This window comes from Odocoileus virginianus, chromosome 12, assembly GCF_023699985.2.
Source record: "Odocoileus virginianus isolate 20LAN1187 ecotype Illinois chromosome 12, Ovbor_1.2, whole genome shotgun sequence".
Lineage (NCBI taxonomy): Eukaryota > Metazoa > Chordata > Mammalia > Artiodactyla > Cervidae > Odocoileus > Odocoileus virginianus.
In genome coordinates, this window is record NC_069685.1 from 66,692,654 (window position 1) to 66,715,212 (window position 22,559).

At 66.1% G+C, this 22,559-nt stretch overlaps 1 protein-coding gene across 5 annotated transcripts; it reads right to left on the reverse strand.

Annotated features, from left to right (window-relative positions):
• Positions 1-4,811: 4,811 nt before the first annotated feature.
• On the reverse strand, positions 4,812-20,743 carry ADORA2A (adenosine A2a receptor). Of its 5 annotated transcripts, none has more exons than XM_070475681.1 (4): positions 20,658-20,743; positions 19,245-19,412; positions 12,610-13,180; positions 4,812-6,386 (listed from the first exon to the last, which is right to left on the reverse strand). In XM_070475681.1, the coding sequence occupies exons 3-4, from the start codon at positions 12,933-12,935 to the stop codon at positions 5,537-5,539; spliced, it is 1,176 nt and encodes a 391-aa protein (XP_070331782.1). In that variant the 5' UTR covers positions 12,936-13,180; positions 19,245-19,412; positions 20,658-20,743; the 3' UTR covers positions 4,812-5,536. The 5 variants fall into 5 exon arrangements, with proteins under 5 accessions (XP_070331782.1, XP_070331783.1, XP_070331786.1 ...); XM_070475682.1 differs by lacking the exon at positions 20,658-20,743 and adding an exon at positions 20,186-20,488; XM_070475685.1 differs by lacking the exon at positions 19,245-19,412 and having other exon boundaries at positions 20,658-20,706.
• Positions 20,744-22,559: the final 1,816 nt, after the last annotated feature.

Below are 22,559 nucleotides of genomic sequence, written 5' to 3' on the forward strand. Positions count from 1 at the left end.
CTGGGACCCAGATGCCATGGATCTCCTCCACCCTGGGGCTCCCATTAACCGAAGCATAACGCCGCTGGAGGCTGCAGCCGTTTCTCTGTGGGGCACTTTGCCCAGAGCTTGCCGCTGCTGACCTTAGCGGCTGAAACGTTCATTGTCATGGCAGGGACTGATGCTGGTGGCTGCGCTCCGTCTTCCCACTTGTCCTTGCACGCTTGCTTTTTCGGACTGGCTAACAGGACTTCACACTGATCTTTGCTCAGTTTTCTCTGCCTGGCCCCCTGAGGTCATTTTGAACCCTGATTTGGTCAGCCCAGACACCTAGAGTAGCCCTTCTCTGCTCCCTCTGTGATAAGTTGTAGCTCCCCGGGACTTGAGACATTCACTGGATGGGATGGGAGGGGGCGCAGACACCAGATGACCCACTCTTTGTGTTCCTTGCCTGAGCGGTCAGCCAGTGTCTGCTCCCAGCCCCCACAGGCACCAGAAGCTTCCAGGCGCCTGGTTTAAGTCCACACTTGCCACATTTCTGTTTCGGTTTGCACTGGGTCTTGGCTGGTGCACACAGGCTTTGGTCTAGTGGAGAGCGGGGCTCTTCTCCACTGCGATGCACAGGCTTTTCTCGTCGCAGTGACTTCTCCTGTTTGGGGCGCAGGCTGTAGATACACGGGCTTCCAGTCGCAGCACTTGGACTTGGTTGTTCTAACTCACGAGCTGGGGGACAACGGCTTAGTTGCTATGCAGCATGTAGAATCTTCCTGGACCCGGGATCAAACCTGTGTCCCCTGCATTGGCCGGCGAATTCCTGTCCACTGTACCCCCAGAGAAGTGTGCCACGTTTCTTTATCTCAGAATGGCTGGGCATCTGGGAACATACCTTCCAAAGCACTTTCACATCTATTGTGTTTTATCTAAAAGCAGGCATGGCAGGTCAAAGACAGACTCTCCCACAGTCAAAGAAGTCAGTGGCAAGGCCGTTTGAACCTGGTACTGACCCCCAAGGAGAGCTGCGTGAGGCAGGGTGGTGGTTTCAGGAGTGAACCAGGGGATCTTTTGGCACCTCTGGATGAGGCAGAAAAGACAGTCAAGCTGAAACCCCAAGGGGTAGGCTGGGGATAGCCGCAGAAGGCCTGGCCCGGTCTCTCCAGTCCCCTAAAGATTCTGCAGCTGCCAACAGTTGTGATGGGCTCTGGGCCTGAATTCTAACGAGAGAAAACTACACAATTTTTATAATTTTACAAAAGTTTATCATTTTTATCTGACATTTCCAAAAAATCTCTGAATCTAAACCAGGTTCTATCACCATCATTCTCCCTTCCAACCCAACTAGAGAGTGTGGGTGGATTGAGAAAGAACAGAAAAGAAAGATCAAAACTGTGACAAGCCTCTGACAACATTTTAACTTGAAAATTGCCTGCAAATGGGAGGCGTAATCCCATGTGGGCAGATGTAAGTCAGGCGTGTGTCTGCTCAGTCTCCTCCATAGCTCTTGACAAACACCTGGAAGGCACGTCCCTGGACTCGACCGTGGGTCTCGGAAAGATGAACCCTCCTCGGCCGGCCTGAGGCCCAGTGTCCCCAGCACACTCCCGGGGCCTGTGTCCTGCTGGCGGCCTCACCTTCTGCTGCCCCCGTTGACAGCACCCCTGCCCCCCTCCCCTGACTGCCCTGGGCCCAGCGTCGCCCGCGGGCGCTCAGGAAGTGCTCGGGAGGAAAAGTCAGGAGATGGGGCTCCCGGGGGCCTGCTCCTTCCCACCCGAGCCCGCTCTGGGCGCTTCCTGGCCATTAGACGCCGGGCCAGATGGCAGAAATCTCTGTGTGGCTCTCAACACACACACACACTTCCCTGGGCGAGGCAGAGACGCATGGATGCTTCTGCATCGAGCCTTTCCTCCTGGTGGGGGAAAAAACCCTTCCCTCAGAGAACACGGGCTCCTCATGCCCGTCACCTGTCCCCCCCGCCCCGGAGCCCCTCTCCAAGCCCGACTCACGGGAGGGCAGGGGCCTGTCGGGGAGGTCCGCCAACTTGCCCTTTTCCCTCTGGCGAAAGACGGGGTGTAGCCAGAGCCCCTCGAAAGGGGCCTGCACACCCAGGCTCCATGCTCTGCACGTCCAGCCCTCTCCTTAGAGTCTGAAAGTCGTCCGACGTTCTCCCGCCCCCTCCCAGCCTGACGGGCTGTCCCGCCGCGACAGCCGCTGCTCGTGAGGAGCAAGCGGGGCAGCGAGGGGCGCCTTGGGGTGGGGGCGGGGGTGGGGCGGGGGGGGGGAGGGGAGGAGGGGGCGTGGTCATCAGACTTCCGGTAGTGCGCTTTCCACCTTCCAGAGGAGAGGGGGCCCCGAGGGGGCAACCTGCCTCACTGCAGAGCTTAGGCCTCCTACGTTCCTTCTCCCCTAATGCGGCCTCCGCCGGGGGCACAGGCTGTCCCAGAGCTCAGGCAGCGCGTGGGTCCGGCACAGAGCTCGGGGAGAGCCCTCACCACAGCGACAGCCCCCGGGACCGGCCACGCTGGGGGCGTGCGTGCGTGACGGGCCAGGAGGTGATCTCGGCCCAGAACACCTTCCTGACGCACCTTCCCTTAGGGCCTGGTGTCGAGGCAGGCCGCGGCGGGCCGTTCCTCCTGCCCACGCCGCTGGCTTCGATGAGCCCCCGAGTTCCTGTTTCTCCATCCCAGTTGAGAAGGCCCGCTTCCAGCTCTGGGGTCCCACGCCCAGCCCGGTGGGCCGCGGGGTGGCCTCTCGTCTCCTCTCACTTCCCAGGCCGCCCTCATCCCTGCGCTGCCGGGGTCTGTCTCCAGAGCTTGCCCCCCGTTGGTACATGCATAACTGGGGCTGGCCCACCCTCCCCCCACAGCAGGCTCCCGGGAACCCAGCTGTTTCAGGCAAGAGAAAGGCGCCTTACTACAAATGGGGAGCGTTTCAGAGGTAGGTTTTTCAGGGGAAAGGGGGCCCGCCTCTCATGGGGCAAGTGAAGGGCCAGGACGCAGCCTGAGCCGGGGCTCTGCTCACAGGCTTCCCTGGGAACCCTGGCGACACTCACCACAGAGACGGCTGGACTCTGATAGAACCCCGTGCCTGGGACAGGCTTGCGGAGGCCTGCTGCCTACCCCCGGCCCCGGGAAAGGCCAGGACAGGCCCGAGGGTCCCCGGGCTTCGAGCAGCCCTGACGTGGCCCCCAGCCGCTTGGCTCAGGGCCGGCACACCTCTGCAGGCCCAGGGCTGGGCCGGGCCTCACGTCTCACTGGTGCTGCTGTCACGGTGACTTTGCTTATGTACGTGAACGGTATGCACGTTCATGTGCACACACGTGTGTGTGTTCTTATACAGCCAGGGCGTGACACACGCGTCCGTCTGTGTCTGTGTACACGCACATACAAGCCTGGTTCCAGTGGGAGCCTGCACAGGCGTGTGTGGTGAAAGGGCGCGGGGCCCTCTGGGGCCCCAGGGGGGCAGGGTCACGTCGCCCCGGGACTGCCCCTGCGAGGGCCCGGGGCTCAGTCGTACCTGAAACGTCTCGAGGCCCGGCTCTGTTCCTCCCCAGCCCAAACCTTTGCTACCCCGAGGCCTCAGCTAAAGGCTGGAGGGACGGGTCTCTCTGTGGCCTCCCCCGCAACTTGGTCAGGAGGATTCAGCCTTTGTGCTCTTGGCCGCCTCAGGCCCCAAGCCGACCACCATTCCGCCGCCTGCCCGCAGCCAGCACAGGCCAGCGTGGGCGGGGTGGGAGCGGCCGGCGTGGGTGGGGTGGGCCGCGCGTCGGTCTCTGCGGCTCCGGTCCTGGCTGTCCGAGAGAGCCCCTGGGAACCGCCACCGTCCGCGTCCACCCGCGTCTCTGCGGCAGGGGCTCGGGGGTCGTCCTGCGTCCCCTCTCTGCAGCCAGCCCGGAGGACCTCTGATGGGCGGCCCCGTGAGATGCCGCCGCCGCGAGCCCGGCCTGGTTGGGGTCCTCACACAGGCATCTGTTCAGTAGGACTGGAGATGAGCAGTGCAACCCAGCGAGCGAGGAAAACAGGAGGTCTCATGTCTTCAGCAGAGCAGTGGGAACATGGCGTGATTTCTGATTTGGTTGAAATAGTTCATCCAGGTTTTGGATTTCACGGTCAGATAAACCTGGGGTTTTCAGTTCACGTCTGCCGTTAACAAGCTGAGGGCTGGGACAGGTGCTGAGCCTGTCTGTTCAGAGGGGTCTGCTCTCTCTGCTGTCCAGTCACCTGTCCTCCTGGGGCTGCGTGAGGGTCCCCTGCAGTTTCTCCTGTTCCAACTGGGCCTTGAGTGTGCCTCTGCGACTCGAGTCCTGGCCTGGCTCTCCCTGGGGCAGCCTGCTCTTCCCCGCCGCCCCCCACCCCCTGCTCCAGGCTTCTCCAGAACAGAAGGGGGGCACCTGCTCCTTGGTGGAGGGGGGCAGGGCCCAGAGACAGTGTCAGAGCAGGAAACCGCCCCCCCCCCAGTGGGAACGGGGGAAGGGGATGACTCCACGGGAAGGCAGTGTAGTCTCTATCCACACCCCCCATCGATGCCAGATTCCTGCGGCCACAGGGAGGGGGCGAAGAGGGCAACAAGGGTGTCAGGGAGGCAGGAGCCTGCTCCCCACGCTGAGGGGGCCCGGGGGCGCCTCCTTCCTTTGGGATGCACATGGACGTGTGTATTTTGCTGCAAGCAGACAGCCTGCTCCCTGGGAAGAGGGGCACCGTGGAGCCCACCCACCCACCGCGGCCCCAGGCAGACAGGCAGGCCGGCCGTCTACCTCACAGCTGACACACCCACAGGCGTGTGGTAGGCCTGACTGTGGGCAGGGGAAGGAGCTCAGACACCATTCTCACCGGACAAGCTTAAAACACAATGTGGCTCATTTTTATTTTATCTCAGAAAAAAAAACAACAAAATGATATTCCCTTCAGAAGGCAAGGCAGTTAGAGAGGGCCTCTGCCTGGGCGGCTCGGAGCCACCTAGACTCACCCCTGCCGGCCAGCCCTGACTGCCTCCCTGTGCCCTGGCCCCCTCGGCTACAAGCCCCGGCCTCGAAGCGGACGCGCGCCGCCACTCAGGGCAGTGGGGGACGCCGGGGGCCAGGTTAGCAGCAGGACTGGAACAGAGCCAGCAGCCCGGGAGGGAAGGTAAAATAAAAAGGGTTTCCTCAGGCTTTCCTTTTCTCCTGGGAAGAAACAACAACAGTCCACGCCACCGCCAAGCGCAGCAGCTCTGAACCCTTGGAAAGCCTGGGGGAGGGGGCGGGGAGGAGGAGTGCGGCAGGGTGCCCTTTGGGGCCATTCCCCAGCCTCAGGCCAGCCGGCCTGCTCTGCGGAGACTCGGCGGCACTTGGAGCAGGGGCTGGGGGCTGGCGCTGGCCTGGTGCAGGGCCGCCTCCGTGGGCCCCAGACCCTTCCTGCTGGGCTTCATGCTGCCCCAGCCGGCGGGGGTCACTCCTCGGTCCAAAGTGGGAACCGACCACAAGAAAGGGGGTCTCCGCACATGCACTCTGCTCCCAGAGCCACTGGTCCTCCCAAGCGGGAGGAGAAAGTTCCTTCCCTTCTGAAGGGGTGGACTCGGCGGGTCCTCAGGATACTCCCGCCCCGCCCCGGGGGCCCCGGGGGCCCGGGGACTCTGGGTGCCCGCCCTGGAGCTGCACGTCCCGCTGGGACCCGCTGAGCAGCGCCAGGGCGGGGCCGTCGGGCCGGGGGGCGCTGCCGTTGGCCCAGACGCTGCCGGGGGGATGGCCGTTGAGGCGGAGACCCACGCGCTCCGCGTCGTGAGCCGCCAGGGCGCGGGCACCGGGGCCCCCCGCCTTGCAGGGCTCGCGCCGCTGCCGCCGCCGCAGCACGTGGCTGCGCACGATCCTGCGGAAGGTGTGGCGGAACTCGCGGATGCGGTAGGCGTAGATGAAGGGGTTGACCACCGAGTTGCCGTGCGACAGGACGATGGTCAGGTACATGAGCCAGGCCGGGGCGTGGCCACACGAGGGGCAGAAGAAGGTGAAGCAGTTGATGACGTGCAGAGGCAGCCAGCACAGGGCGAAGAGCCCCACGATGATGGCCAGCGACTTGGCGGCGTGCACCTCCTTCTGCAGCGTGGACCGCGCCCGCTCGCCCGGCGGCGGCGGCTGGCTCTCCGTCTGCTTCAGCTGCCGCCGCGCTGCCAGGAAGATGCGCAGATAGACGCCCAGCATGAGCAGCAGCGGCACCAGCACGCAAGCGAAGAAGTTGTAGTAGACCATGTAGTCCATGGGCACCACGTCCTCGAAGAGACAGGCCACCTGGCCCGCCCTGCAGGCCTGGGAGCCGTTCCGGCCCTCCTGCTGGCTGCAGTTGTTCCAGCCCAGCATGGGCGTCAGGCCGATGGCGAAGGACAGCACCCAGCAGATGGCGATGATGCCCTTGGCCCGCGTGCCCGTCACCAAGCCGTTGTACCTGGGGAGAGGGGACCGGCTTCAGAGAGGAGCCTGGGCACCCGGGTAGGAGGGGCCCCGCGCCGGCAACCGGCCCCGCCGCCCCGCCCACCGGCTCAGAGGTCTTGGACCAGGCGCTTCCTGCCTCCCAGTCTGTGTCCTCTGATGCCTGCAGTCCTTGACTTGGTTTGGTCTGAAGGAACTAATGTGACTTGGGAAGGGGGAGGGGAGAAGTTATAACCTCCATGTTGATCTTAGGCGCCGCTAGAATGGATTTCCCTGGAGCGTGGGAATGGCCAGCAGGCTGCTCGCTGGCTGGGGACAGCCTGCCAGATCCAGACTGTTGGGGGGGTCACACCTCCTGCGTTCCGTGCTGTCTGTTTCCTACTTGGCCTGGGGGTCCCCAGAAGGGCCCCCCCCCGGGACAGGTAGCACAGGCGGGAAGGGGAAGGGTGGAGGTCCCAGGCCAGATGAGATGCTCATCTCCCTTCCAAGTCCACCCACAGCCCTCTGGAGAGAGGCGAGGTCAGGATGTCTTAACATCTGCACAGCAGCCTCCACATTCAAGAGGACGCAGTTGCTCAAGATGGTAAGGTCCAGGGAGGAGACGTAACCTGGCCCGAATCACTCCTCACCCCGGAGGGCCACACTCGGGGAGAGGACGGACCCGCCGGCCCAGAAGCTGACGCCAACGAAAAGAGATGGCAGGGCCTTCCCTAATGGCTCCAAGACACCAAGCTCTCAACGCAGGGGACCTGGGTTCTATCCCCAGTCAGGGAACTAGATCCCACGTGCCACAGAGACCTCGAGTAGCCAAATAGATCAATTTTTTAAAAAAGACGGCAGAAAAAAAAAAATAATAAAATAAAAAATAAAAAAGACGGCAGAGATTTTAAAGAACAGGCAGTCAAGAAAACTCATCTCCCAGACTGAGGAGGGCGACCTCAGTGTTCCGATGGATGACCTGTGCTTCAGGGGTTGGGTTCCCCGACACCTCTACCAGTAAAGCCCACCCATCCTTTTAAAGTTCAGGTCAGCTATCTTTCCAGAGGAGTATCAAGCTAAACGAATCCCACCCAAGCTGGGCTCCCAAGGCTGGGGGCCCCGTGGATCCTGAGTCCATCTCTGCATGACCATCACTGAGACAGGATGGAATAGGTGTCGAGGAGAAACACGCTTCCCTTAATCCAGGGTTAGAAGTTTCCACAGAAACCAGCTCAAGGGGCAGCAGACACGCGGGGCCTGCAGGTCACGAAGGGGCGAGGCAGGCGGGCTGCCGGATGTCACCGAGTGTGCAGGAGGCTCCAGACACCGCCTAGCCACCCCCGCGCCCCCCACCGCCACACACGCCTGCCCCGCGCTGCAGGATCTCGGGGGCCGGGAGCTGACTGTTCTGGGTAAAATCGCCCATGGGTTAAATTTTGTCAGCTGATTCACACTAAGGAAAAAAGGAAACCTGGTAGCCTCTGACCTCTCATCTAACCATTCATTCTCTAGGTGGGGAAACTGAGACGCCAGGAGCGGCGTGGCCTTGCCGTAGACATTCCAGGAGTCCAGAGGCTACTCGGGCCAAGGTGAGTTTGTCAGTTCTGGACCCAAACAGTGCCTGAGCAGGACCCCACTCTCCCGAGCTCTGGGGCCCCAGTCACTGTGGGCTTGGGTGCCTCCGGCAGGAAGAGGCCACGGGCTTGCCCAGTTCGCCCAAGCCACAGAAAGTCTACACTGCCCTATTTCCAGTTCTGCAGCTTCAAGTGTAAGGTCAGAGGTTTTTCTTCCCCCGTTTAATTCTTACATAGCACCTGATGTGTGCTAGGCACTGTCTCTAGCGCTCTGCAAACAATAATTTATATAATCTCATTGAATAGGAGGTGATTTTAATGCTGACATTTTTCTGAAGAAAAGCATACCCCTCTCTGGGTTCTAGCGCTGGTGTGTTCCTATTTAGCCACATTCTGTCACTCAGCCTCAGTTTTCTCGTCTGCAAAACGGGACTCAGAACGCGGGGCCTGGAGCGCTGTCCCGTGAGGACAGAACGGAGAGTCAGTGGGTGGAAACCACAGGCAGGTGGGTTCAGGGTAAGGGAGCTGTTCACAGGAGACACGGGCCGCCTCGGGCAGGAGTGAGCCTCCTGCCATTGGAGGCAACCAAGCAGAGGCCAGCCTTCTCACCTGCAGTCCCAGCGTGCAGCTGCTGAGGGGGACGAGGCTTACTGACATTCCCTGAGTGAACCTGGGGCCCAGCCTGACGGCTGCTGGGGACACGGGTTAAAGAGCCCGTGCCGTCCAGCTGTCTCCATGCAGACGCGGAAACCCAGGAGAGGAAGTCTGCCGCTGCAGGCTGTGAAGGAAGCCCCTCCTGGGGACAGGAGCAGACACCGGTGGCACGCGTCTGGGCAGAGGATGTCTGGAGGAGGCCCGGCCCCGCCCTCCCGGAAGGCGGCGGGGCGGGGGGCGAGGGCCCAGCTCCTCACCGGGCTTGCTTCTCTGCCTTTTGATGTTTTAATACATGCAGTTCTTATTTAAGGAGCGCCCAGACAGATTAACCTTGTTACTCAAAAGAAAGCCTCTTAGGCCGAGAGCCCTGGACCCAGGCTCCCAGGGGACCGGGTCAACATTTGGGCTCAAATGGGGCGCCACAGCCGCGCCCCAGCCTGGCCCAGTGGCAGCCCCTGGGCTGTGTCTGTGACCGAGGCGGTCTCGTCCTGCCCCGCGGGGCCTCAGACAGCCTGCCTGCTGGGCGGGGGTGTGCCCAAGCCAGCCAGCGCTGCGCGGTCCTGGGGGCCCCCATCTCTCCCACTGGGGGCTTACCCTGTGACCCATCATACCGCCCAGTTCTCGGTGGGACTCAATGCCAATCTGCCCTTCAGTCAGGAGAAAGCAGAGCTCTCCCCAGTCATCCAAAGGCGCCGAGGCCTGCGGCTGAGACCCACCCTCCCTCCCAGGTGCGGGCAGGCCTGAGCCGCCTCACAAGCCCCGTGGGCCGTGCACCTGTCCCCTCTCCCTGCCCAGGGCCCGTCCACAGACTCCTTCCTTCCCCGGGGCGTCTGTCCAGGCGGGACCCCCCGTTACACCTGCCCCCCCACACCGGCATGCATCCCCCGGTGCGCCCCCGGCAGGCTCGGCGTCATGCCCTGCGGGGAGCGCTGTCTCCATCGCCCGCTCAGAAGCCAGGGCGCTGGGGTCTGCCCTCTGGGGCGATCCAGCACCCAGGCCGGGACTCTGCGGCCCCACGGGAGGCTGCTCCCTGGGTCTGGAGAGAGCGGTCGCCGGGGGCTGAGGAGAGAGGAGGGAGGCAGCCCTGAAGTGTCCCCAGGAGTCTGTCCGCTGGGGACGCGGAGTGCACCCGTCCCTACCTCTGGGCAGGCTCTGCGTTCGCTCAGCAGGGCCCGTGCACACGGGAGGCGCACGGAAATCTTTCTGAAGCGGCATTATTCTTTTTTTAAAGAGAAATTAACGGTGAATGGTGCGGGCCTGCGGGCACCTTAGAGCATCGTCAGAGGCTGGACTTCAGAGCAGCCAGCGGGCCTCCTGAGCGGAGCAGGAAACAGCACACGGGCTGGGCTGGCTTCCGCTGGAGAGGGCAGGGACGGGCGTCCCGAGCCGGGCAGCGGCCCCAGAGCTGCCAGGAGCTCCAGGTCCCGCCTGCCTCTGCCTCGTCCCCCTCACGCCCGGCCTGTTCTCGGGCGCCCCAGCAGACAGCGTCCCACGCCTTGTCCCCTGGCCCTGGCATCCCAGGGCCCTTGCGTCCCAGGGCCAGGAGACACTTTTCCTTCGGAGCAGCTGCTGCCATCCTCCTGGGCAACAGGAGGGTCACAGCCGCCGCCAGCCATGTCGCCGGCCCGGGACGAGCGGAGACGTGAGTTCACATCCTCTGGCGGTGGTGGTGCCCGGCCCCGGAGGGACGAACATCACCTCCACCGTCAGCCCACGGCTGCCTGACACGGGAGCCAGGCCGGCCCCTCCAGAGCCCTGCCTCATGGAGCTCAGATGGCTGAGGTCGGGGTGGGACTAGGCCCCATTCCTGAAGGGCACAGGGCCCGGGAGGCAGGCAGGGCTGGGGAGGGGTGGCCAGGCCACAGCTCTGAGCCCCCAGCAGCTTCTGGAAGGCCCGAATCCCATCCTCCCACTGGGCCCCGCCACTCCAGTCCACTCACTGGGCCCTCGAAACGCCTTTGTGAGCGCCAAGGGCGAGAGACCCGGCCCCTGGAACCGATGGAAAACGGGCCCAGAGAGGGGCAGCGGACTCCCCACCGTCACACAGCGCGGGCCACCCACTTGCACCAGGGAGGGAGGCTGGGACTTCTGAGTCTCAGAGAACAGACAAGAAAAAGAAGCCATGGGCCTCTCTGTTGCGATCAGCAGCCCTGATCGCCCCCAGACCCGCTGTCCCTTGCTTGAATCAGGGCCACAGCGGCCCTGGCCTGGAAGGGGACGTCAGTCAGACCAACCTCTGTGTCCTGGACCAGCCTGGACTCCAGCCTGCCATTCAGGCTGGTCCTCGGTTAGGGCCGGGGTCGCCTTTCCTTCTGACGAGGGTCCTAGGCTCTCGCGGGACGCGGGCGTCTGCTGTCCCCCAAGACCCCCGGGGGCAGTAACAGCCGCCTGACCAGGGGGCCGGTGGCAGGCGTGCTCCTTCCCAGACCCGGTCCTGCCGTGCTGCCAGCTTGCAGCATGGCCCTGGGGGCTGACGCTTCCGTTGCTTTCTCACCCGCATGATGAGAGCAAACGACCTCTAAGCGCGCCCTCGGGTTTCACACGCACCCTTTCCACTTGCTCATCGAGCCTCTGCCCCATGCCGGCTGGGGCGCCCTCAGCCCAGCGTGGGGCTGCTCCGGAAGTAGGCGCCACCTGTGCGCATTCACCACCTCCCTCGGGCCTGCCGCCGTGGAACAGAGGGGCAGAGAGGCAGGGCCGAAGCCCCCGGACGCCGTCAGGGGTGAGGTGGGGAGGGACGCTTCCTAGCCCAGCCAGGGTGGTGGTGGTGTGGGTGGAGGCTGCATTTCAGTGAACTCAGCCTCGGAGAGAGTCTTTGTTTCCACAACACTTGCCTGAAGTCATTTCACAAGTTTCACCAGGAAAGCACCCAGTGACTGAGAAACACAATTTGCATAGAGGTCCAAGTGACTCACAGGCATCTGGCCAAGTCACTTCCCCTCGGGGTCATTTCCCTAACTGCAAACTGCAGGCTGGCCCAGAGGGGCTGGAAGAAGGCGGCTTCCAGCGGGGCCCTGTGGTTTCCCGTGGGGCCCGCCCCACCCCAGCATCAGCTGCGTGAGGGGAGGCTCAGATGCAGCCACCCCAGGCCTGGACACACGGGTCACCAGGAGCTGCAGCTCGGCAGCCTCTCCCAGGTAGCCCTGGGGGTACCAGCCCGGCCCACGCCCACGGCGATCAGCTGGCGTCACACAACTGCTGGCCGTGCCAAGCCCTGGGCAGCCCCACGGCCCCGTCCCCGTCAACACACTGACACCAGACCAAACCCTGACCCCCGAGTTCACCCTGATCCCGGGTTCACCCTGACCCCCGAGTTCACCCCAATCCTGGGTTCACCCTGACCCTGGTTCACCCTGATTCCTGAATTCACCCTGACCCCCGAATTCACCCTGACCCTGGGTCCACCCTGACCCTGGTTCACCTGACCCCTGAGTTCACCCTGACCCTGAATTCACCCTGACCCCTGAGCTCACCCTGACCCCCGAATTCACCATGACCCCCGAGTTCACCCTGACCCCTGGTTCACTGTGACCCGAGTTCACCCTGACCCCTGGTTCACCGTGACCCCTGAGTTCACCCTGACCCCTGGTTCACCCTGACCCTGAGTTCACTGTGACCCCCGAGTTCACCCTGACTCCTGAGTTCACTGTGACCCCCAAGTTCACCCTGACCCTGGTTTGCCATGACCCCTGAGTTCACCGTGACCCCTGAGTTCACCCTGACCCTGGTTCACCCTGACCCTGGTTCACCCTGAGCCTGAGTTCACCCTGACCCTGGCTCACCCTGACCCTGGTTCACCCTGACCCCTGGTTCACCCTGACCCTAAGTTCACCCTGACCCTGGTTCACCCTGACCCCTGGTTCACCCTGACCCCTGGTTCACCCTGACCCTAAGTTCACCCTGACCCTGGTTCACCCTGACCCTAAGTTCACCCTGACCCCGGCTCACCTGACCCCCGAGTTCACCCTGACCCCCGGCACAGCCCCTCATGGGTGCGGCCCTGCATGAGGCACCCCTGGGAGCAGGACTCACCGGAGCGGGATTCGGATGGCGATGTAGCGGTCAATGGCGATGGCCAGCAGGCTGAAGATGGAGCTCTGCGTGAGTACCAGGACGAAGCAGGCAAAGAAGAGGCAGCTGTGGCAGGCGGCGCAGAAGCCGGTGCTCAGGGTCACGGCGAAGGGGATGGCGAGCACCCCCACGGCGATGTCGGCCGCGGCCAGCGACGCCACGAAGTAGTTGGTGACGTTCTGCAGGTTGCTGTTGAGCCACACGGCCCAGCACACCAGCACGTTGCCCAGGATGGCCAGCACGGCGATGGCCAGCTCCACCGCGATGTACACCGCGAAGCCGGACATGGCGCGCGCGGCGGCCGGCGGGCGGGCTCAGCGAGGACGCGGGCCGCGCCAGCGCTCGGTCCATAGCTGCGGCGCGGCCGGCCCCGCCCAGGCCCCGACCCCTTCTCCGCAGGAGCCGGGTGACCCTGCCGTCAGTCGGGGGGCTCCCCCAGCACTCTTCACCGCCCACGGCGCGTCTCCAAAAGGCAGGCCCCCTCCAGGCGCTCCGGCGGCATCTCTCAGCTCTGCTTCAGGTCCTGAGACACCTGCCAAGAGAGAAGGCTCGTGAGGAGCTGGACCTCGGGGCACGGGCAGCCGCCCGCCCCCCACCCCCGCCAGGCAGGCATCGGCCCGAGGACGACCCACCGTGCCCCGGCCCTCCCCGAAGGCGGGGGTCAGCCCGAGTCTTCTCCCAGAGAAACCAAGACCTCGCAGAGGTGAGTCGCTTCTGTGCCCCCCACCCCCCCTGGGCTCAGCTCGCTTCTCGAGCCTTCTGTGGCAGCCCCGCCACCCCTCCCCTGGAAACCCCTGGGTCTGCCGGGACCACCCTCCTTGCTCAGCCGGCTGGCTCCATCCTTGAGAGCCAGAAGCTGCCCAGAGGCTCCCACCGCTGGGCGCCCCACTGGGAGTGCAGCCGCGGTGCTGGAGCGCTCGGAGGGGGCCCGCCCCCCAGCAGCCCCCGCCGGCTGCTGCGCGTCTGGGCGGGGCGCTCCTCAGCCCCGCCCGCTGCCTCCTCCCACGCCCGCTCCCAGCCCCTCCTCCACCCGCGGGGGTGCTCGGCCCGGACGGGGGCACCGGCAACTGTTGTACCTGTCCGGGCCTCGGTCTCCCCACTGACACAGGGGGGAGGCTGGACCCCCGTGATTCTATGAGCAGAAAACGAACACGCGTGAAACAGCTCCCCGCCCAGTCAAAATACCCTGGTGTCAAGAATCCGGGACGGCACTCTGCAGAAGCAGCCCGCCTCCCAGGGACCCCCTGAGCTGGTGGAACGTCCCCTCTCCCTCCGCCACTCAGAGGCCTCCCTCCGCCACCTCTGCTTCCCGGTCACATTCCCTCGTGCCGCCCGGCAGGGTCCCCAGTGCCAAGTCCACCCTCCTCCCGCCCAAAGCTCCCCTGCCGGAGCTCCAGGTGCGCACGGCCAGTGGTGGCCGCGGGCCACGGGGACAGAAAGCCCCAAGGTGCCCGCACGTGGGCTGGGGACTGCCCCGCCCTCTCTCCTCGAGGGATCAGATGGACAGCCCACCTTGGGAGAAGGCTGCTCGTGGCCCCTGGCTGCTTTCAGAGGGCCGGGTCCCCTCACCCCGTCCAGGAGGTGCTGTGCCGCCTCTACAGAGGATCCCCCTGCTTCCTTCTGACCGCCCCCCTCTTCCGGCGGTTGCAGCCGGTGGTGGTCACCCCGTGACACAGAGCAGGAGAGAGAAGGCAGGGCCCCCGACAAACCGAGGGGTCCCTGCGGACTGCGGGGTCTCCCACCGAGCCCCTGCTTCCCACACAGCACGTGCTGGCCAGCAGCAGAGATGGGGTGGACCGACCCTCCTGGTGCCACCTCGGGCCAAGCGGTGTCCGGGAGCCGGGAGCCGGGAGCCGGCAGCCGGGAGCAGCAATCCCCTGGGGCGCCTGACCGCTGAAGCCCCGCCTCCAGGTCTCGCGTCCTCCCACCGCAGCGAAGGGGCAGGCTCCCTTCTGGGGGGCCTCCCGGGTCCAGCGCTGGGCCCCGGGGACCTGTGTCCCCCCACCAGTGAGCCACTGGCCTCCTGCCGACCCCCTGCCATCCTTCATGTCCTGCCTCGGCTCCTCCAGGGGAAGCTGCGTTGGCGGTGCACGGCCCACACTGGAAGCCTGACTCTGCTGGGACCACCTCCCAGACCAAGGGTCCTGGGGCCAGCAAGGTTTCTGGGGAGCTGAAGCTGGACTGTCTGGGCCCACTGCCTGGAGCCCCAGTGATGGGGGAACACAGCCAGCACCTGTGTGTGGATGTTGGCTGACCCCACGAGAGCCAGGATGCTTGGCCCAGAAGGGCCTTGGGACCCCTAAGCCAAGCCCTCTGGTGAGCACCCCCCGGGACCTCTAATCTGCAGGGCGTCCCCATCACCTTCTGCACCTGGGGCGCCCAGGCCTCACGGCACTTGGGGCCAAGCTGGAGCCACCCTCCTGCCGTCCACCAGTGGCCAGGGGCGCCCTCCCTCCCAGGTCCACTCTCGCGGAGCCAGCGCGCCCCTGTGCCCCGGGCTCCCGTCTGCCTCCCGCAGCTGCGAGCACAGCCCCAGCCACACAGACCACTGGGCGTTGGCCAGACCCGGCCCTCCAGCTCCCAGCAGGGCGCGCGAGGGGCGCCCGGGGCAGGCGGGCTGGAGGCGGCCGCAGCATCCCAGTCGTCAGACCGCAAGTCAGCCTGGGCCCTTTGCCGGACTTTGCTGGGTATCAGTGCCCCCGTGATGGCCTGTTTCAAGCTGCTCCTGTGTCACTGACAGGAACCGGGAATCAAGGCGCACAGCTCGGGAGAACCAGGCTCCAGCCCCCCGCTGACCACCCAGACCTGTGTCCCCCCGCCGGGACCACTCCCCGGGCTCCACCCCAGAGCCCAGGCTCGGGAGGCCTGCTGGGGAGCTCAGGAAAGGAGGCTGCAGGGGCTTAGGGGCCCCCATGAGCCTTGCTGGGGAAATGCCCATGGAAAACACCAGCAAGGAGGCTTCCTGGGGCCTTGGGCACCTGCCCGTAGCCCCACCTCCAGAGGCTTCCCAGAGCCACTGGAAGGTCAGAGGCCCCGGGGCCCGGGGCTGGGGCTGGGACCCAGATCTGGCAACTTCCTATCCCACTCTGTTGGCCCTCGTTAATCCTCGAGTCATCTGTCGCTAGCCAGGAGGGGCAATTAAGTATTAATGATGCAGCATTTCCTTGTGATTGTCGCCGGCCAGGGACAGGGCAGGGGGCAGAAGCCATCCATGGCAGGCCAGGTCACGTGCCAGGGAAGCAGTATGCTGAGCCTGGGGAGGGCAGCCCCACGGGGTTCCCCAGCAGACAGGCTCCATCCAGCCTTCCTCCTTACCCTCACCAGCCTGGCCGCTCTGATTAAAACCTCTGTGTAATCACAACCCACACGCTTCCCGGCTCCTGGTCCGTCCCACCGGTGAGGCTTTCTGTACACACACCCAGATGGCGGGTGGCCCCCCAGGGCCTGCTGGACGGAGCGCCTGGCAGCGAGCACACAGCTCCCTACACCTGCCCCCGAGGACCGCGCAGGCCGGGGTACTGCCTGGCCTGTCGCAGCCACGCCGGGCCTCTTCCCGGGCTCCAGAGCCCCAGCCTGAGACCCCTCCACCACCTTCTCAGCAAGTGTTTCCGAGAACTTGACCCCGTGCCCAGCAGCACCCCACCTGCCGGAGCCCAGGGAGCCTGGTGCCAGCTGCTGCCCTGCCTGAGCCCACGGCTGGGGTCTTAAGGTGCTGTGGTCCCGGGAGGCCTTCCCGAGAGCTGCCGCCCACCCTGGTGTGCGGGTCACGCCCCACCTCCAAGACCTCAGGTCCGCTCAGAGAGGCTGCAAAGCGCGGTTTCAAAGCACAGGAGGAAAACTAAGGGTGAGAAAGATGAGCAACCGGTGGCCAAAACACAGGCTGATTCATTCCAGAAGAGATGGAGGCAATCCAGTAACCGAAATGACGATCAAAGGTACTTGGGGTCTTCAGAGCAAGAAAGGAAAGGCATCCCTAAAGAAGAACAAGAATCCCTGGCAGCGCTGAGAAGGACGGGCAGACACGAGCCAGAAATGAAACCCTGGAAGTGAAGCACAGAAGGGCCGAGAGGCACACAGCGCGGCGTGCGGCGTGCACACGAGCTGAGAACATCAGGGGCGTGAGCACACACCGAGAATCGTCGCCCAGGCCTCACAGAGCAGGCAGTCGAGAGCCTGAAGGTGGCAACGCCGACATCTGTCTCACGGAGGGGGCTTGGTGGGCAGCAAGGGCGGGAGAGACAGCTGGGCAGCTGGCTTCTCTCCAGCCGCGAGCCCCTCGCTGTCCTTTGGGGGGCCCCGCGTCTGGGCACGAGCCTCCCTCAAGCCCCCAGGGTCCTGGGACCTGCCAGGCCCCTCTCCAAACCCACCAGCAGAGCAGTGACTCCAGCGCTGCCTGGAGGAGCCGGGGGGCCTCTTCTCTCCGGCCCTGCGGGGCTGCCAGCCCGAGGAACTCGGCATGGCCGGTCCCCAGGCGGGCACCGGCCAGCGATCCCTCCCCCAGGGCCCCTGGGGGTGCAGCTGCTGCTCTCGAGCCTGAGGGCAGGATGTGGGCAGGGGCAGGGCTGAGGGCGCTCCCTGCACTGGCCCCCGCCCCACGGGGCCTCCCCACAGCAGGCCCTGGGGCCACATACAGGGCCCGTCTCCCTGCTGGGGGCCTCGGGCCACCTCCCCGTCCCCTGGTGTCCAGGCCAGACGCCGGACAGGCTGCGGGCCCGGCCCCCAGCCTCAGATGGTGCCCCTCGGCCACCTCCCCTGACACCCCGCTCCAAGGGGCCACTCCTCACACAGCGCCCTGAGTGCCCACTCCTCCAGCCCACGCTCCGAGACCCGAGCCAGGGGTGTCACCCCTGGGGGGTCATCCCTGGGGGGGTCTCGGCTCCCAGACCCCTTCCGGGTGAATCAACCGGCAGGACCGGCTCCTGTGCTTGAAGAGAGCAAGGTGGCGGGGTGCTTTCCAAATGGGGACAGACTGTAGGGGGCCTGGCGTGGGAGCTGGCGGGGGGCTGGCCTGCTCAAGGGGCAGTGCCCAGGGCTCTCGGAGGCGTCCACATGGGGGATGGGGGGAGGCAGACCCCCTTCTGGGCCCGAGGCCTGGAGCGGTGCTGACGCAGCTCTGTGGGTGGATGGGGGTGGGTGGGCCAGAGTGGCCGGCTCCCTGACCCCTCAGTGGCCCCCCATGCCCGCCTGGGGTTTGCAGAGGCTACTGAGGGGCCAGAGGTGAACCCTCCTGCGAAGATGGGCAGACCTGGGAGGCATCAGCATGGAAACCACTGCCCTGCCGGCAGGGGAGGCACCTGGGTGGCCCCCGCCTGATTCCGCCTGGCACACCCCAAGGCCATCTCTCTTCCCGGGGACGGATGGCTGGACCGACGGGGGCGGCAACTGAGGCTGGAGCTGCAGGACCCTGCCCAGCAGCTTCCCACACACGCCTGTCCTGCAGGAGCGGGTGCAGGCCGGAACCGTCTGGAAGAGCGCTCCGGGGACAGGCGCGGCTCAGAGGCGCGTCAGGGAAGGCTCGGGGGGGCCTGGAAAGCTGGAGCACCCTGCCTTCCTGACACTCATCCCCTCTGCCCCTAGAGCGAGGGCAGCCCCCCTCCACCCAGCCCCTCCCGCCCCTGTCAGGATCCTGTGGCTTCCATGCTCCGGGGGCCCTCCCATGACTGGGGGAGGCTATGGGGGGACCCCGGCCACTTTTCTCCCAACCCTGCCCGGGAGGGGAGCAATCTCCCAGGAGGGCTTCTCCCAGCATCGCAGCTCCAAGCTCCTGCCGTCCCTTCAACTTCCAGGGCAAACCCTCCTGGGGCCGCCTGCACTCCCCGGGCCCAGGGGCTGGAGCTCATCCTTCAGAAGCTCAGCTTCAGAAGGGGTCTCCTCGGGGTCGCCGAACACACACACCTCCCAGAACATCTTTTCAAGTCAGCCTTCAAGCCCTTGCCTGCCCTCTGGCCCTGCTGCCCTGGGCTCTCATGGGTGCAGAGGTTTCAGCAGACAGCACAGCCCGTAAGACCAGTCCCAGCTCACAGAGGCAGGGGTCTTGGGAGTCAGGCAGGTTAGATGGAACGAGAGCTGCTGGCAGCTTTCACATCAGTGCCGTGAGCCCCGGGGCCACGGCCCTGCACGGTGGACACTGCCTCGGGGGCCCCGCAGTTCGCAGGGCGCGATGCCCGGGAGCCAGCGCCTGCTCCCCACCTGCCGCTCGTCCACCTCGCCCTCTGCTGACAGTGGTCTCTTGTGATGAGAGACCTTGGGGCTCTGGGTCTCTTGGGGTTCCCCAGCCCCGCAAGTCTAACAGCCTCTCCCCAGGGCTTCCCAGCTCAAGCACAGGCCCCGATCTGTCCACCTCCGCCCCACAGCCCCAAAGCCCTGCGCACACCATCCCACGAGTTTCACAGGATGAGAAGGCAGATTGGCCGGGGCAGGAAGCCCAGTGAGTGGATCCAGACCAGAACGTTTGGATGTTTAGGCCTCGCGCCCCTGAAGCCGCCCACAGCCCTTGTGAGCTGCGGACTCCTAGGGGGCAGACTGGGGGACGGCTGGGGACCTGCATGTCCCAGGCCCACGTGAGAAAGGAAGCGTGCAAGCCCACAAACACTCACCTGGCCAAAGTCCTGTCTCCCGCCGGCCGTGTGCGGGGAGTCCTCCGCTTTCCCGAAGCACTGAAGAGGGAGGCCGGGTCAGCCCAGAATACGGTCTGCTCTAAGGGGACGGGCCAGTGGTCCAGGAGACATCCGGGACCTGGGAGAGCCCGGGGACCTCCAGAGGACCTGGGCGGAGCGAGGAGGAGCGGACACCTTGGGATGGGGCCTGGCCCCGGGGGGCAGAGCCTCTCCAGCCCACCCCAGGAGGAGGAGCCCCCAACACCACCCCACCTGCCCGGCCTGCTGTGTGCCCAAGAACTGTCCTTCGCGGGCCCTGGACCGGACACCCAGGGGGCAGCCCGGCTGGGCTTGGCAGTGACATGGAGGATCTAAGGGACGGTGCAGAGGCTGAGGGGGGGCAGCCTGGGATCCCCGCGGGAAAGGGGCACAGATCCCGCGGGTGGACGCAGGCTCAGGGTCGCCTGAAATGGGGAAGGGGAGCCGGCTCAGGGGGCCAGCCCCGCCGTCCCCCAGGGGTCAGCTGCGTCCAGAGAAAAGGGGGTGGGGACACGCCCTCCGCTCCCAGCTTCTCTCCTCTCCCCCGCGGAGCCCTCGGCCCCCGCCTTCCTCCCATTGTACAGTCGGGGAAATTGAAGTCTACTGCGCGGTGGCCACGCCCCAGCGCAGACATCTCCGCTCGCTGGCCTGGGCCAGCCCCCCCACCCATCCCCTGGGCACCTGGAGCCAAGCCCTTCGAGGGCCGCCACCGTTCTCTCCAGTCCCGCCTCGGCTCAGGGCGGCCCCGGAGGGCCTCCAGGACGGTCCCCACCCCGGCATCCCCCGGGGCGGGCCCCCGAGGCCGGTTCCCGCCACCAGCGCCCACCGGACGCGCCCGCGCTCAGCCGGCGCTCAGCTCCGTCCCTCGCCGCGCCCTAGGCGCTCGGACACCGTCCGCTCACCCAGCCTCCCCGGGACGCCGGGACGCTCGGGCGCTCCGCCGGTGGAAGTCCCGGCGCGCGGGGGCCTCCCGCCGCGCTCCAGCCGGCCTCTGCGCCCCCCGAGGGCTTGGCGAGGGCCCGGAGCCCGGGCGCACCGCGCCGCCCCCGCCCCTGCCGCCGGGGCCGCGCGCTCTAGCCCCTTCCCCTCGCCGCCTGCCCCGCGCGCCTTCCGGTCCAGCCTGGGGACGGTCCGGAGGAGTCCGCGCAGCGCCCCCGACCGCGCTGGGGAGCCGGCGGCGCGCCCGAGCCGCCCCCGCGCCCGCCGTTCCCGCCGCCGGCGGGGCGCGGACCCCAGCCCTCGAACCAGCTGTCGGAGCGGCGGGAAGAGACGCAGCGGCCTCGCGCCTGAAGGAGGGGGCCTGCGCCGCCCGCGCTCCCGGCCCGATGACCCTGGCCGCCCGCCTGCGACCCCAGACCCGGGGCCCCCACTGACCTGCTGCTCGAGAGCCGGCGCCCGCTGTCTCGGCGTCGCTGGGGCTCCGACTCCGCCCGCGGGCTCCCCCCGCCGGCGACTTCTAGCCCCGCGCGGTCCGCGCCCCGCCCCGCCGCCCGCCCGCCCCGCCGTGCGCGGAGCCGGGGTGCCTCGTGCGGCGGCTCGTTCCCCTCTGCGCGCCCTCCACGCTCCCGGCTCCCGCGTCCGCTCAGGCCACCTGCCTCGTCCCCTCCGACGATTCTCTCAGCCCGGGGCGCAGGCCCGCACTCGCTCCCCTCCTGCGCGAAGCCCCGGGGCGCGCCAGCCCCCGGTCACCGTATCGCCAACGGGAAGTGCCCTGTGCCTGGTGCCCTCGGCCCTTTCCACGGCGCCCGCTCCGGAAGGAGAAAGCTCAGCCTCAAACCAGGGTCCTGGGGCTGGTCCCCAGCCTTGCCCGCGCTTCCCGAGTCTGGCCGGCAGTGCGCTGGTCCAAGATTGGTCTCTAAGAAGCCGCCCCCATTCCAGTGACCCCTCTGAGCCCTCCCCAGGTCAGGTCCTTCCCCCTCCCCAACTTCTCTGAGCAAAAGGAGGAGGAGTCACCTTCGGCCTCCTCGACCCCCTGGGATCTCAGACTCTTCGCCCGGGGAGTCCTCCGTCTGCCTGCCTCACAGATCCAGGGTTGTGCGATTCCGAATGGGAACGCCCCACATCCATCCGTCTCCAGCTCAGCCACTCAAGGGGACCCCCGTTCCACCCTGACTCTGGACAGACACGGGGCCACCCCAGTTCTGAGCACAGCAGGACAAGCCGCTCTGAGGCCGGGGTGTCGCTGCCAAACGTTCGCAGGAACCGCAGGGTGGGGGCGCTGTTTGTTGGCCCCCTGGGTGGAGGCCGGGTTGGGGGGTAGCTGTCTCTGCAGCAAGCCCACAGGCTCAGGGGAAGCGAGGGAGGGAAGCAGGAGTGCAGCCTTCCCAGTTCATCCCCAGCCCCATTCAGCCAGCGGGGACCCTGCTCCCGTCTCTGCTGATGTCCAGTGGCCCCCTCCCCGGGCCCAGGGAGGCACAGAAGGAGTGCTGGGAAGCAGGATGGGACCCCGAGAACTGGGGGGGTGACCCCGCCCCGGCTCAGCCCCCCGCCCCACCCCCCGCCCGCCCGGTCCAGCCCAGCGGGCTCCCTCTCCCCCTCCCCTGCACTCACCTCCCCTGCCGGCTTTGGGGGGCCCCTCGCCTCACCTGGGGAGCAGGGCTGTTGTCTTTCTGTCCTGCTGCCCCCGGAGCTGACCCTCCGGGCCCTCGGCTTCCCTCCCTGGCTTCTAGGCCCTCCCGTGGGACAAACTCCAACAGGGGGACAAAAGCCTTCCGCCCACGCCATGGGCCCGAATTCACTCAAATCCTCACTCAGCAGACATCCAGGGAGTTGTTTGAGAGTCGCCTGGGGGCCCAGATGGGTCGGCAGGGTTCATAAGGTGGGGACCACACTCAGCTGACCCCAGGTCACGCTCACCCCCAAGCTTGGGCCCCCAGGTCCCTTCCGGGGCCCAAAGGCCTTCCTGCCCAGACCTCCGCAGGTGTGGCCCGGCCCCAGCCAGTGCCCAGGGGCTGAAGCCAGCCCTGTGAGCCAGAGGGCCAAAGCCCTCGGATTTCACCTGCGGGGCCCAGACGGAAGCCCCTCCTCTGCGTAGGTGCCCCAGGCCTGGGGTAGCCGTGTCCTCGAGACGGGGGCGGTCGGCTGGGCCAGGCGGGACTCCAGCCCTAGAGCCCACCTGCCCTGGAAACAGCAGGGGCCGCAGCCTCCTGGCAGAGGCGGGAGGGGTGGGGGTCTGCCCCACTGGTCCTGTGACATTTGCCACGAGCTCTGAGTCCAGTGAAGCCTCTGCCCAGAGTGGACAGGAGGCAGGCAGAGGGGCTCTTCAGCAGGTCTCAC

Bases quoted from the DNA above. Each gene is read 5' to 3' on its own strand.
- ADORA2A (XM_070475681.1), bottom strand. From the start codon at position 12,935: ATGTCCGGCTTCGCGGTGTACATCGCGGTGGAGCTGGCCATCGCCGTG. The intron at 6,387-12,609 runs GTGAGTCCTGCT...CCCTCTCCCCAG, and splicing joins GCCATCCGAATCCCGCTCCG to GTACAACGGCTTGGTGACGG.